The sequence below is a fragment of the Oncorhynchus kisutch genome, linkage group LG23 (genome assembly GCF_002021735.2).
Source record: "Oncorhynchus kisutch isolate 150728-3 linkage group LG23, Okis_V2, whole genome shotgun sequence".
NCBI classification, from domain to species: domain Eukaryota; kingdom Metazoa; phylum Chordata; class Actinopteri; order Salmoniformes; family Salmonidae; genus Oncorhynchus; species Oncorhynchus kisutch.
Window position 1 is genome coordinate 35257501 of NC_034196.2, and position 13015 is coordinate 35270515.

Genomic DNA, 13015 nt, shown 5'->3' on the forward strand with positions numbered 1-13015 from the left:
CTTAAACAACACAATGTAACTCCAAGTCAATTACACTTCTGTGAAATCAAACTGTCCACTTAGGAAGCAACACTGATTGACAATACATTTCACATGCTGTTGTGCAAATGGAATAGACAACAGGTGGAAATTATAGGCAATTAGCAATAAAGGAGTGGTTCTGCAGGTGGGGACCACAGACCACTTCTCAGTTCCTATGCTTCCTGGCTGATGTTTTAGTCACTTTTGAATGCTGGCGGTGCTTTCACTCTAGTGGTAGCATGAGACGGAGTCTACAACCCACACAAGTGGCTCAGGTAGTGCAGCTCATCCAGGATGGCACATCAATGCGAGCTGTGACAAGAAGGTTTGCTGTGTCTGTCAGCGTAGTGTCCAGAGCATGGAGGCGCTACCAGGAGACAGGCCAGTACATCAGGAGACGTGGAGGAGGCCGTAGGAGGGCAACAACCCAGCAGCAGGACCGCTACCTCCGCCTTTGTGCAAGGAGGAGCATTGCCAGAGCCCTGCAAAATGACCTCCAGCAGGCCACAAATGTGCATGTGTCTGCTCAAACGGTCAGAAACAGACTCCATGAGGGTGGTATGAGGGCCCGACATCCACAGGGGGGGGTTGTGCTTACAGCACAACACCGTGCAGGACGTTTGGCATTTGCCAGAGAACACAAAGATTGGCAAATTCGCCACTGGCGCCCTGTGCTCTTCACAGATGAAAGCAGGTTCACACTGAGCACATGTGACAGTCTGGAGACGCCGTGGAGAACATTCTGCTACCTGCAACATCCTCCAGCATGACCGATTTGGTGGTGGGTCAGTCATGGTATGGGGTGGCATTTCTTTGGGGGGGCCGCACAGCCCTCCATGTGCTCGCCAGAGGTAGCCTGACTGCCATTAGGTACCGAGATGAGATCCTCAGACCCCTTGTGAGACCATATGCTGGTGCGGTTGGCCCTGGGTTCCTCCTAAGGCAATACAATGCTAGACCTCATGTGGCTGGAGTGTGTCAGCAGTTCCTGCAAGAGGAAGGCATTGATGCTATGGACTGGCCCGCCCGTTCCCCAGACCTGAATCCAATTGAGCACATCTGGGACATCATGTCTCGCTCCATCCACCAACGCCACATTGCACCACAGACTGTCCAGGAGTTGGCGGATGCTTTAGTCCCCAGGTCTGGGAGGAGATCCCTAGGGAGACCATCCACAACCTCATCAGGAGCATGCCCAGGCATTGTAGGGAGGTCATACAGGCACGTGGAGGCCACACACACACACACACACACACACACACACTACTGAGCCTAATTTTGACTTGTTTTAAGGACACTACATCAAAGTTGGATCAGCCTGTAGTGTGGTTTTCCACTTTAATTTTGAGTGTGACTCCAAATCCAGACCTCCATAGGTTGATAAATTTGATTTCCATTGATATTTTTTGTGTGATTTTGTTGTCAGCACATTCAACTATGTAAAGAATATTTCATTCATTCAGATCTAGGATGTGTTATTTTAGTGTTCCCTTTATTTTTTTGAGCAGTATATATATTATATATAGTAATTTAGGTCAACATGGGATCATTCAGAGATCCTCACTGAACTTCTGGAGAGAGTTTGCTGCACTGAAAGTAAAGGGGCTGAATAATTTTGCACGCCCAATTTTTCAGTTTTTGATTTGTTAAAGTTTGAAATATCCAATAAATGTCGTTCCACTTCATGATTGTGTCCCACTTGTTGTTGATTCTTCACAAAAAAATACAGTTTTATATCTTTATGTTTGAAGCCTGAAATGTGGCAAAAGGTCGCAAAGTTCAAGGGGGCCGAATACTTTCGCAAGGCACTGTGTGTGTGTGTGTGTGTGTATATATATATATACAATTTTATTTATTTGTAATAATGACAATTACAACAATACTGAATTAACTTATTTTAACTTCATATAATATATCAATAAAATCTATTTAGCCTCAAATAAAATGAAACATGTCCAATTTGGTTTTAATAATGCAAAAACAAAGTGTTGGAGAAGTGCAATATGTGCCATGTAAAAAGGCTAATGTTTTATTTCCTTGCTCAGAACATGAGAACATATGAAAGCTGGTGGTTCCTTTTAACATGAGTCTTCAATATTCCCAGGTAAGAAGTTTAAGGTTGTAGTTATTATAGGAATTATAGGACTATTTCTCACTATACCATTTGTATTTCATTAACCTTTGACTATTGGATGTTTTTATAGGCACTTGAGTATTGCCAGTGTAACAGTATAGCTCCGTCCCTCTCCTCGCTCCTACCTGTGCTCGAACCAAGAACACCCTCGAAGCAGCGTTACCCATGCAGAGCAAGGGGAACAATTACTCCAAGTCTCAGAGCGAATGACGTTTGAAACACTATTAGCGCGCACACCGCTAACTAGCTAGCCATTTCACATCGGTTACACAAGCCTAATCTCGGGAGTTGATAGGCTTGAAGCGCAATCCTTGAAGCACAGCGAAGAGCTGCTGGAAAACGCACGAAAGTGCTGTTTGAATTAATGCTTATGAGCCTGCTGGTGCCTACCACCGCTCAGACTGCTCTATCAGATATCAAATCATAGACTTAATTATAATAACACACAGAAATACGAGCCTTTGGTCATTAATATGGTCGAATCCGGAAACTATCATTTTGAAAACAAAATGTTTATTCTTTCAGTGAAATACGGAACCGTTTGGTATTTTATCTAACGGGTGGCATCCCTAAGTCTAAATATTGCTGTTACATAGTACAACCTTCAATGTTATGTCATACGTACGTAAAATTCTGGAAAATTCGTTCGCAACGAGCCAGGCGGCCCAAACTGTTGCATTACCCTGACTCTGCGTGCAATGAACGGAAGAGAAGTGACACAATTTCACCTGGTTAATATTGCCTGCTAACCTGGATTTCTTTTAGCTAAATATGCAGGTTTAAAAATATATACTTCTGTGTATTGATTTTAAGAAAGGCATTGATGTTTATGGTTAGGTACAGTCGTGCAACGATTGTGATTTTTTCGCAAATGCGCTTTTGTTAAATTATCCCCCGTTTGTCGAAGTTGGCTGTCATTTTTAGGAAGAAATCGTTTTCACACAGTTCGCAACGAGCCAGGCGGCCCAAACTGCTGCATATACCCTGACTCTATTGCAAGAGAAGTGACAATTTACCTAGTTAAAAGAAATTCATGTTAGCAGGCAATATTAACTAAATATGCAGGTTTAAAAATATATACTTGTGTATTGATTTTAAGAAAGGCATTGATGTTTATGGTTAGGTACACATTGGAGCAACGACAGTTCTTTTTCGCAAATGCGCACCGCATCGATTATATGCAACGCAGGACACGCTAGATAAACTAGTAATATCATCAACCATGTGTAGTTAACTAGTGATGATTGATTGATTTTTCTAAGATAAGTTTAATGCTAGCTAGCAACTTACCTTGGCTTCTTACTGCATTCGCGTAACAGGCAGGCTCCTCATGGAGTGCAATGTAAGGCAGGTGGTTAGAGCGTTGGACTAGTTAACCGTAAGTTTGCAAGATTGAATCCCCGAGCTGACAAGGTAAAAATCTGTCGTTCTGCCCCTGAACAAGGCAGTTAAACCACTGTTCCTAGGCTGTCATTGAAAATAAGAATGTGTTCTTAACTGACTTACCCAGTTAAATAAAAGGTGTAAAAAAAAAAAAAAATTTAAAGGCTAAATCGGTTTGTTATGAACATTTGAAAATCGGCCCTAATTAAAATCAGCCATTCCGATTAATTGATCGACCTCTAACATATATATCAAATAACAAAAACTATTTGCTACCCATTTTCTTCCCTCCCCCCAAAATCACCTTGTTGTTATTCTGGATGTCCTCCAGGGTCATGGAGAGGTTCTGGTTCATTGCTCTGAACTGGTTCATCTCCTCATTCAGCTGCCTCTGGGCTGTCTCCAGCCTGCTCACCTCATTCAGCTGCTCAGTGAAACCCTGGGGAAGGGAAACAGAATTCTGGGAAATTAGTCTAAGATAATGAGTTGGCTAAGAAAGGAAAATAGGACATCAAAGGGGAAGGAAACACCTGTGAATCCCTTTTATTGATACATTTATTTATTCACATTTACTTTATTTCCCATTATCAACAAAAATTGATCCTTTTACTGCGACGATATCCAACCTCACAACTGGTAGATCATTTTTTGTCAAATAATTATCCAAATTCAGTCTAAAGCTACATTTCCTTGGCCTTCCAAGTTCTCTACAGAGGATCGGTCTGAGGTGAGAGGACTGGACTACCTCAGCTCTGAGAGGAATGTAACCATCATTAAACTCTTCTGTGAGGTCCTGGAGCGACTTCCACTCAGCCTCTCTCCGTCTGCGTCGGGCTCCAGGGGGGAGTGGCTGTCCCACCATGGGCTTCCTCCGCAGAACGGGGATGCGGCTCCCGGGGGTCCCTGGGATTGGTCTTCTGGGGATGGAGCGCAGCAGCTGCAGCAGGTCGGAGATGGGAGGCTGGGCTGGGGAATGCCCTCTCTGGTTTCTGGTGGTAGTATGGCCCACTGAAGGAGAGCATTCCCTCACTGATATATTTGACTCTCTGCACGGTCTCTGTGACAGGGGGCCCAGGGGTTCTGTCTGATGAGGGTGGTCAGGGTTCAGGGACTGAAGCGAGGCTGAGCGGAACCTGGAACTGGGGGATGAGAGGGTGCCTTTGCGGTAGACCAGGTCCTGGTACATCATGCTCCGGGAGCGGAGCCCAGAGTTCTTCTCCGGGCAGGGATCCCCACCAGACTGCACCCTCCTGTGGGCTGAGCTTGACCGACCTGCGGCTCCCACTGGACCACCCAGGAGGTCCATACTCACAGAGCGCCTCACCCGCCCATCCCCTCCATCTTCCTTCCTCTGCCCTTCTGACGTAAACTGATCTCCCCCGCACTCCTCGGGACTTCCACCTTCAGAGGACCTCCAGAGGGGGGTCATAATGGTGCTCACCTCCCCCACGTCGGGCCTCTCCGGCAGGGGGTTGTGGCGTCCATAGACGTGGGACACACACTGCTTCAGATTCTCTCTTTCCTGCTGCAACCGCTGCACTTGGACAGCATGCTCCTCCTGCAGCCTGCCGATCTGTACGTCGCACTGCACTATGCGCTCCAGCGTGAACACGCACTTGCCGCACAGGAACTCTGATGCTTGGCCGTCGGGGTCGCGGTCGACCAGGCGCCCCAGCACGTGGGACAGGATGACCTGAAGCTGCCGTTTGCCTGACGGGTTGAAGATCCAGCGGCACTGGCTGCCAATGAGGCGTAATCTGCATACGCGGCATGGGTCCTTCATGGTGATGACTAGAGATGATGGTTCGGTCCAACAGAGAAACACACTCAGATAGGCTCTGTGTATAAACGCTCCAATCTCCCGCAGTCGTCAGCTTGCCAGCCATGGCACAGAGAAAATGCTCTCTCCATTTCTGTGACAGGAACAGTGCAGTAAGCTCACAGTTCAGTCCAACACTCAAAAATGCTCCTTGCAGATCCTAAACACAAAAAACTCTCCGCTTTCCCATGGTCGTCAGTCTGCCAGCCATGGCATACAGCAGACTCTCCCGCTCTGATTGAAGAGGAGAGACTGACAAAGCTCTTCCTGGTGAGAGCAGCGTAAGCGTTAAGCCCCATCTTCTAATCCCTCCTCCGCTGTCCCACACATTCAATCAGACCAAATCCCCTGGACTGGACCCGCGGTGATCTCTTGTGTTACGGCTGACTGCTGGCCTCGTAATCCAGACCCATCTGAACCCAGGACTATCTACTTATCCTGGCTGCCCCAACAAGGACAGCAGGGCCTGGGCGGGCCCTAAATCTACACAGGTGAGGTGACATTGACCAGGGGCTGGTTAAGGTGTGTTGGTCTCCTTGGCAAGGCTAAGGTAAATCTGATTTAAGATTAAGAGATGGCCTCACTTGGTCCTCAATGCCACCACCTGCCTCACCTCAGAAAACATGATAGAGCTACAGTGATGAACTGCCTGGCCCCTTAGACCTCTACGTGTGTGTGGCTCTCTGATACACACTACTGACCTAACAACCCAGAGACTGGACTCCTTTTACCCAGCTTTACCCCTTTTACACCATGTAATCTGACAGACAGCCCAGACAGAATCCAATAGAAAGCTATAGGGGTTGTGGTTTTTAATATAAAGTTAGTCCATAAATAACCCTAAGGGCAACTCTCTCCTGCCGGGATACTAATCCTGTATTAACACAGAAACCTGGGCCAAGAGAGCGGAGGAAAAATGGGCACTGACAGCTTCCGCTACTGTCTGACAGTACAAAATAATAATACTATATCTGTCCACCTTGCAGATGAAATCCATCTTTTGATCTGCTATCAACAGTGCTTAATTTGAGTCGGATCCTGACGGAACTGGATCTGGCACCGCTCAATTTTGGACTGTTTCGTTCCGCAACCCATTTGCCAGGAGGCGGTACCTCTCGTGGCACGAAAAAGTATTCACCATATGCAATGTAAAAATTCTAATCACAGGTCATTCAATTTAGCCTCCTCTGTAATTCTCCTGCTCCCCACCAAAAAATGAAATGTGAAAAAAATTGATATTCTAACACCTGATTAGTGTTGGGCTGACCCGGGTTTATGGTTTGCACAACATTGTAGTCTAGAATGATATTAACTTTCTAGGATCGCTCTCCGCTCTAATAGACATGAGCCCGCAACTGATCTCTCCAACGTTGCACTTCATCGATTTCCTTATAGAATCATAGCAGCGGGAAGGGTGCTGCAGGTGCCGCAACTCCTCTGATAAATTGAAATACAATTGTCAAAAGTTATAGAATTACTGCTTTCCGTTCGGGAAAAGAATTTGGAATACTACATCAAAAGTAGGCCTATAATTTAGCCACAGAGGATCAATAGCTTTTTCTTCTTCATAGCCTAGCTGTGGATGGTGTGTAGTCCAATCACAAGGCATGCCTACAGCTGGGAACGCAAGGCAAATCTGTCAGCGAACGGCATGCAGCCAAAACAGGCCATTCGCAATATTTCATATGCAATCGTGGGAAAACACCGGTTGGAAAGCAAATGGAAAGAAGACTAATCTGTCTGTAGGCTACCAAATATGTTATCAACTTGCAAATAGGCCTATTGATCGAACAGTATTGTTTACAAAGTAAAAAATAATAAGAGAGGCTCCTGGCACGAGCGCATCAGCCATCACCGTAGAGTGAGCTGTGCATCATTGGGTGAGTCAGTGAAACAGGAAAGCTTTATCAGGACTAATTTCCTCCTCATAAATGTACAATATTGGTCTTTCCACACACCTAGGCTAATGATGGGGGGAAAATTTATTCAGATGCCACCCGGTTACTCATCCCTGCAACATCTGCTATCTGAGCAGCTAACCGATCGCTGCAGCTGTACATAGTCTATCGGTAAATAGCCCACCCATTTTTACCTACCTCATCCCCATACTGTTTTTATTTATTTACTTTTCTGCTCTTTTGCACACCAATATCTCTACCTGTACATGACCATCTGATCATTTATCACTCCAGTGTTAATCTGCAAAATTGTAATTATTCACCTACCTCCTCATGCCTTTTGCACACAATGTATATAGACTCCCCCCTTTTTTTTCTACTGTGTTATTGACTTGTTAATTGTTTACTCCATGTGTAACTCTGTTCACACTGCTATGCTTAATCTTGGCCAGGTCGCAGTTACAAATGAGAACTTGTTCTCAACTAGCCTACCTGGTTAAATAAAGGTGAAATAAATCAAATTAAAAAAAGAGGCCCCATGTACATAGATGTGGAACACTGGTCACTTTAACAACATTCACATACTGTTTTACCCAGCAGTAGTCAAGTCCATACTATTCAACCATTGCTGTACATACATTATCCACGTATTCTTCAGATATAGTATATATTCTATCCCCATACTGACAATACATCACACTTAATCTCCGGATTCCAACATTGCGCATCCTAATATATTTCTTAATTCCATTATTTTACTTTGGATTTGTGCGTATTATGTGTTGTTAGATATTACTGCACTGTTGGAGCTAGGAACACAAGCATCTAATTACACTCGCAATAACATCTGCTAAACATGCGTATGCAACAAATAACATTTGATTTAGGTAATTTAGCAGACGCTCTTATCCAGCGCGACTGACAGTCAGTGCATTCAACTTATTGTAGCTAGTTAAGACAACCATACATCCCAATCATTTAGGTTAATAAAGTAGACAGATTCTAGCAGTAGATTATAGTGTTAGCTTGCAGATGGTTGAGAAGAATAGAACAGACATCTGACAACTCTACTTCTCTCCCTGGGGAACCAATGACGTCAGCTTCCTCTGTTGATGGCAACTTCTATAAACCACAAAGCTCTTGCCTGCCACAACAAAGCAGAACAGACACAGAGAAACCAACAGAAACCAACAGCACTGTAAAGAACATAAGAGGAGGTATACAGACGTAAAAAGGGCAACACAATAGACAATTTCAGAATGCATTTCCTCTCATGGAGCAGATTCAGAGTCAAACCGCCTGACAGATTGTGTCTGTTCCATGTCGCACACAGAGATATATATGGCCAGAGGACATGTGTGTGAGTGTGCGTACACTTGAATTACATGAATGCAGGAGACAGCTAAGAGAGGGTAGCTAATGCCTGGTGGGCACACCGTGACCTGTCACTAAATAAAAGAGCCGCCACAGAATTAGACAACAAAAGGAGTGTCATACAACCCAACAAAACAGACAATCACAAGCAAGTACACTCTAGTTGGACACTCAGAGGTCAGAGAAGTCTAATACGCATTAGTGTATGCACCGTCAGACACTATTGGAAGATGTCCCCACGTCCTGTCTCCTCTCTCCCCCTCCTCAAAACCCATTGGAGAAAAAGGTCAGAGGGGAGGGACCACTGGCTTTCTCATCCAATGAGGAAGAAGATGCGAGGGGTATGCATTATTTAGATCTTCCCCATGGCCCCATCCAGAAACAACCTCAACCGGCTCATACCCCCTTAGGCACTCGTTCTGAGAGTCTGGCTCCATCTCAATACATATTTTCTTTATTCCTGGCACTCTCTCTCTCCTCACTTTGTTCTCAAAATGCACTGGAGCAGGAGGGAATGGACCTTGGGCTTTTTCCTCCAATACGGTTGAGAAGGAGCCTAGGCAATACTGGATTTGAAGGAATCATAGATTCCGGGGTGGTCTGTCATCACATGATCTAAGAGGGTAAAGTTGGTAGATTGAGATATTAAGCTGATATGCGTTAGGCAATATGGCGACAGAAATCAAGAAGAAAAAAAAAACACCTGATGGTCCTTCTCCGTCCTGCCCTTCTCACGGCCCAGCTCAGCCCTCAGAGTCTGCAGTTCCTGGTCTTTCTGGCCAATGAGAGCAGAGAGTTGTAGGGTGTGCTCGGTGGTTGGTGTGTCCGTCCCGTGGTCTCTGCCAGTACTTTGTAGTTGTTGGATCACAGCTTCCTGGTTCATCACAGATATCCTCAGTTGATCTATGACACTGGAGGGACAAAAAGTAGGCTACGTTATGTTTACATTATCAAAACATTTATCCCCATTATAAACAAAATACAGTGCCTTGCGAAAGTATTCGGCCCCCTTGAACTTTGCGACCTTTTGCCACATTTCAGGCTTCAAACATAAAGATATAAAACTGTATTTTTTTGTGAAGAATCAACAACAAGTGGGACACAATCATGAAGTGGAACGACATTTATTGGATATTTCAAACTTTTTTCTAACAAATCAAAAACTGAAAAATTGGGCGTGCTAAATTATTCAGCCCCTTTACTTTCAGTGCAGCAAACTCTCTCCAGAAGTTCAGTGAGGATCTCTGAATGATCCAATGTTGACCTAAATGACTAATGATGATAAATACAATCCACCTGTGTGTAATCAAGTCTCCGTATAAATGCACCTGCACTGTGATAGTCTCAGAGGTCCGTTAAAAGCGCAGAGAGCATCATGAAGAACAAGGGACACACCAGGCAGGTCCGAGATACTGTTGTGAAGAAGTTTAAAGCCGGATTTGGATACAAAACGATTTCCCAAGCTTTAAACATCCCAAGGAGCACTGTGCAAGCGATAATATTGAAATGGAAGGAGTATCAGACCACTGCAAATCTACCAAGACCTGGCCGTCCCTCTAAACTTTCAGCTCATACAAGGAGAAGACTGATCAGAGATGCAGCCAAGAGGCCCATGATCACTCTGGATGAACTGCAGAGATCTACAGCTGAGGTGGGAGACTCTGTCCATAGGACAACAATCAGTCGTATATTGCACAAATCTGGCCTTTATGGAAGAGTGGCAAGAAGAAAGCCATTTCTTAAAGATATCCATAAAAAGTGTTGTTTAAAGTTTGCCACAAGCCACCTGGGAGACACACCAAACATGTGGAAGAAGGTGCTCTGGTCAGATGAAACCAAAATTGAACTTTTTGGCAACAATGCAAAACGTTATGTTTGGCGTAAAAGCAACACAGCGCACCCTGAACACACCATCCCCACTGTCAAACATGGTGGTGGCAGCATCATGGTTTGGGCCTGCTTTTCTTCAGCAGGGACCGGGAAGATGGTTAAAATTGATGGGAAGATGGATGGAGCCAAATACAGGACCATTCTGGAAGAAAACCTGATGGAGTCTGCAAAAGACCTGAGACTGGGACAGAGATTTGTCTTCCAACAAGACAATGATCCAAAACATAAAGCAAAATCTACAATGGAATGGTTCAAAAATAAACATATCCAGGTGTTAGAATGGCCAAGTCAAAGTCCAGACCTGAATCCAATCGAGAATCTGTGGAAAGAACTGAAAACTGCTGTTCACAAATGCTCTCCATCCAATCTCACTGAGCTCGAGCTGTTTTGCAAGGAGGAATGGGAAAAAATGTCAGTCTCTCGATGTGCAAAACTGATAGAGACATACCCCAAGCGACTTACAGCTGTAATCGCAGCAAAAGGTGGCGCTACAAAGTATTAACTTAAGGGGGCTGAATAATTTTGCGCGCCCAATTTTTCAGTTTTTGATTTGTTAAAAAAGTTTGAAATATCCAATAAATGTCGTTCCACTTCATGATTGTGTCCCACTTGTTGTTGATTCTTCACAAAAAAATAAAGTTTTATATCTTTATGTTTGAAGCCTGAAATGTGGCAAAAGGTCGCAAAGTTCAAGGGGGCCGAATACTTTCGCAAGGCACTGTAAATATTGTCCTTACATTTAGGTGCCATTGGATAACACAAGTGTTAGGTTTCATACTCAAGGCAGGTGAAATGGAAGAGACAGAGTACATCAGAGCTACATAATCATCTAATTTCTCCATGATCAACATGTTGGTGTCAGTGTAGAATATCACAGCAGATATTAAATTAAAAGTACATGGGCTGCAATTGAAATGGAACCCTATTCCCTATATAGTGAACTACTTTTGAACGGCACCGTATAGGGAATAGGGAGCCATTTCGGACACAGCCTAGGTTTTACACTGTTGAAAAACCCCTTTGTATTTGTCCTTACCCGTTTTTCTCCTGTAGAGCCTGCTGCAGGTCGTGGCTGGGAACATGGATGGGGGTGAAGGTTCCCGACGGGCCCAGGGCCAAGAGCTGCTTCTCCATACCAATGCTTCTCATCTTCTCCTGCTCAGCAATGGCGGCCATCTTGTCGACTTCCTTCTCGGCCGCTCTCAGACCCTGACATGGAAGAGAAAATTGATGGGAATGTTCCAAGACTAGTCACTGACCTTTTCCAATAATGTGCCTTTTCATTACCACCTAACTTTGACTAAAGTCTCTTAGACACATGGTAAGACCAGTGGAGGCTGCTGAGGGGAGGACAGCTCATAATAATGGCTGGAACGGAGCAAATGGAAACCATGTGTTTGATATATTTGATACCATTCCGCTGGTTCCACTATTACCACAAGCCCGTCCTCTCAAATTAAGGTGCTCTGTATTCAGTGTTCATATTAGTGCAGTAATGCCGTAGCCCAGTGCTCACCTGCTCCAGCTCAGTGATGCGCTTGTTGAGAGTGTCTCGGAGTGCATCCATCTCTCTGTGGGCTCGCTCTCTCACACGCAGGGAGTCACCAGACTCTCTACCTGCCAGGCTCTCCAACGCTTTCCTGATAACAAGACAGGAGTGATCAAAGTTTATTTATTTATTTATTATTTGGATTTTTAATATTTGACAGAATAAACTAAAGTTATTTGACAAGGGCAAAAATACACAACTGGCCCTCTAACACACACTTGGATCAATGACAGTCAATGTTTACCAACTAATGAACTAGTGATTAATCAAAGAGTGAAAAGTGAGTCAGGACTATTGATGACCGATGGCGTCAGCCGCAGTCTGTACTCGCAGACCGATGGCGTCAGCCGCAGTCTGTACTCGCAGACCGATGGCGTCAGCCGCAGTCTGTACTCGCAGACCGATGGCGTCAGTAGTGGGTACTCACAGAGATAGCATCAGTAGTCAGTACTCAAACAGTATCAGTAGGCTGTACTCACGATGCAGACACAAGTAGCTCATGCTTCTCTGCCAGATCTCTCTTCATAGACTCCACCTCCACCTTCAGCTCAATGTTCTGAGGAGGACAATCATTCAGTCAAATTCCATTCACTTTAACACAGATATTTTACATGGAAAAACCTGGCACACCATAGCTTAGCTCCAATAGTTCATTCCTGCATTGTATTTTGTTTGGAGTGGTTCCTAAAGCACTCCAAGTATGGTCTGAGAATATGTTGAGTATGGTCCTCAACTGCATACTTCCACAATGTAATTCACTTTGGCACTGGAAGCTATGTGCTCATATCGTAACAATGAGTAGGTGTGTACTCAATTGCAGGCGGATCATCGTAAAAATAGAATACAGAAATAAAATAAGACAATATTTTTCTATGACGAAGACAACAGATTTGTCTCTGAGATCAGTAGACTAAATGTGAGATGTCAGTTGTGCATTTAGTAAAGTA

General features: G+C 44.5%; 1 protein-coding gene across 6 annotated transcripts in view; it reads right to left on the minus strand.

Moving 5' to 3' along the window:
* Positions 1-13015, minus strand: part of cdk5rap2 (CDK5 regulatory subunit associated protein 2) — a 68286-nt gene that overhangs the window by 42340 nt on the left and 12931 nt on the right. For all 6 annotated transcript variants that reach the window (XM_031802840.1, XM_020457583.2, XM_020457584.2 and 3 more), the window contains exons 5-9: positions 12548-12624; positions 12036-12159; positions 11556-11728; positions 9333-9540; positions 3843-3977 (exon numbers count right to left, since the gene is read on the minus strand). In XM_031802840.1, coding sequence (XP_031658700.1) covers positions 3843-3977; positions 9333-9540; positions 11556-11728; positions 12036-12159; positions 12548-12624 — 717 coding nt within the window. The remainder of the gene's footprint in view (positions 1-3842; positions 3978-9332; positions 9541-11555; positions 11729-12035; positions 12160-12547; positions 12625-13015) is intronic.